Source organism: Echinops telfairi, unplaced genomic scaffold, assembly GCF_000313985.2.
Source record: "Echinops telfairi isolate 266 unplaced genomic scaffold, ASM31398v2 ScPeMD7_5592;HRSCAF=6446, whole genome shotgun sequence".
Taxonomy (NCBI): Eukaryota; Metazoa; Chordata; class Mammalia; order Afrosoricida; family Tenrecidae; genus Echinops; species Echinops telfairi.
In genome coordinates, this window is record NW_022109491.1 from 943,523 (window position 1) to 945,850 (window position 2,328).

The 2,328-nt window shown below is 55.8% G+C and overlaps 1 protein-coding gene across 1 annotated transcript in view; it reads right to left on the bottom strand.

Annotated features, from left to right (window-relative positions):
• Window positions 1-1,849: 1,849 nt before the first annotated feature.
• LOC101649349 (protein FAM209B) overlaps window positions 1,850-2,328 on the bottom strand; it is a 4,754-nt gene continuing 4,275 nt past the window's right edge. Inside the window, exon 3 of the mRNA XM_004698335.2 lies at window positions 1,850-2,263. Coding sequence (XP_004698392.1) covers window positions 2,003-2,263 — 261 coding nt within the window. The 3' untranslated portion in view covers window positions 1,850-2,002. The remainder of the gene's footprint in view (window positions 2,264-2,328) is intronic.

Here is a 2,328-nt window from a genome sequence, read left to right on the forward strand (position 1 = left end):
ACTGCCAACCTTGGGGCTAGCAGCCCCACTTGCAGCTCTTCTGAGCTCCATGGGCCACTGAGGTTGCGACACTCGGCCCTGTCCTTACAAGAAAGAAAAACAAAACAAACAAAACCCCAAATTTACTGCCTTCGAATCAATTTTGAATCACGGGGGCTCTACTGGGCAAGGTAGAACTGCCCCTGTGGGTTCCCAAGACTGTAACTCTTTATGGGAGTGGAAAGTCTCATCTTTTCCCTGGGGAGCAGCTGGTGGTTTCAAACTGCTGACCTTGTGACTGCAGCCTGGTGTGTAACCACTCCACGATCAGGGCTCCTTGGAGAGAAAGCACCCATTGAGAAGCGACTAGGTGTGGCTGCGGACATGGAATACCTTCCTGATGGCTTCACGGGTCGGGAGACAGCACCCTCCCTTTGACTGTTTCCAACCATGAACAAGTGATGAGCTCACACATGAACGGGTGCTGGGCGGGATCTGGCTCACACTGGTCGCCCTCCCTCCCACCCCCCTTCACAGCCCAAGTCACTGCCCGCTAAATGGAGCCTGGCTGTGCACTGGTCCAAGTGCCCGGATGCTAACCAAAAGTCATTAAGTAGTTCGAACCCACCAGCCACTCCTCAGGAGAGAGATTACAGCTGGGGAAACCCCGTGGGGGTGGGGGTGCTGTGCTACTCTGTGTAAAGGCTAATGGCTCTAAGTGACTAGACAGTAGTAAGTGTGGAGTCTGCCTGTAACTTGTCCTCTCTCTCAAGCACAGATGAAACCCACACATTCCTGTGCCTTCTCTGGGTCTGCTCAGAATGTGCTGGGAAAATCACTCACAGTCCCGTTTGCTTGAAAACCTTCGAGGGGACACCAGGCCCAAAGGAGCAATCCCTGCTCCCCCCGTGGTCTCTGTTGAGTGGTTCTCCCGTGGTCTCTGTTGAGCGTGGTTCTCCCGTGGTCTCTGAGAGTGGTTATGAAGACGACAGCAACGTGGACGCTTTTTTCAAAGATTGAGGTTCGTTGGCACGATGGGCAGCAGCCATCTGAGGGGTCGAATCCCCCCAGGTGGAGACGGACGGCCAGAGGTGGTTCAAGGGAGCCTGCGGGCTGCGACCACGGAGGAAGGGTCAGGACTTCACTCCGGCTGGGACTGAGGGGTTTCCTGTGGTCTCACACAGCCAGCTAGATCCAAGTCGTCTGTAAAACCATCCGGTGGGCCTGCTGAGAGTCACTATCCTTCGAGCCCACCCTGGGGAGATGCTCCTCCCCCCGCGGCTCCCTACTGTGGGGGTGGGGTCAGCAGTCCCCCTGTCCTTTCCTGAGCCATGCTGACAGCGCCACACATTGCTATTGCACTAAGTGCTATGAAGAACATTCACATCCACTAGTTTGGGAACACCTGGCCGCTCACCTGCCCTGAACCCCAGGGACAGAGAATAGGAATGGCGTCTCCACTTTAGCTCCTTCCCACTCCACCGACGTAACCTCTGCGAGTTTGGGGACAAGATAATCAATCAATACACAGAGTCCAGGCGGTGGAGCGCATGGGTGTTTCTAGCGATCAAAGAACCCAACGATTCTAGTGTTCCCCTGACACGGCTGCCGCTTTCCTTTCACACCTACAACTAAAAGGTGGCTTCCACAGCCCAGTGCATCCCAAGGATAAAACCCCTTTTGTTTCGAGGAGAAACCTTTTCTGTGTACACAGCTCCGTGAGAAAACAGCGTTCCATGAAGATGCTGCCCCAAGGTCAAGAATGGTGTTCTGTTTCCCCGCCGCTCCCCAGACCCTGCCTCCACCCGCAGGCCTGGAGGAGACGGAAGGTCAACGGGCCAACAAGCAGGCACTTTGAGGGCGACTGGGCTCACATTTCATTTTTAATTCTAGGTAGGAAGGAGAAAGCTCTGTATCGAGGAAGTCTCAAGGCGGGGTGGCTTTTCTTCACGACAGTTTCACTGCTTTGCACCCGGCCTGTCTGCACTCAGCCCGTGTCTTCTGGGTGGACGCCCAGACGCGCTCACTCGGGGTACTCCTCACCCCAGATCTCGTAGATGGTGACGTTGTTGAGCTGATCCAAGGGCAGGTCTCCTTGCTGTGCCTTGAGGCTGGGGCTCGCCACCGAGTCCTTGAGCTCCCGCACCTTGGACACAAACTTCACGAGGTCCATCTCAAGCTGGGTCAGGGTGTTGAAGGCGTAGTCTTTGCTGGGGGACGTGCTCTGGATCTTCTTCTGTGGAGATCGCAAGGGGCAGCCTCGAGGGCCCGAGGGATTCTGGTCCTGTCAAGAGAGACACTCAGGTCAGCGATACGGCTGACTCTTGCCACTCTGGATGCAGCGGGGGG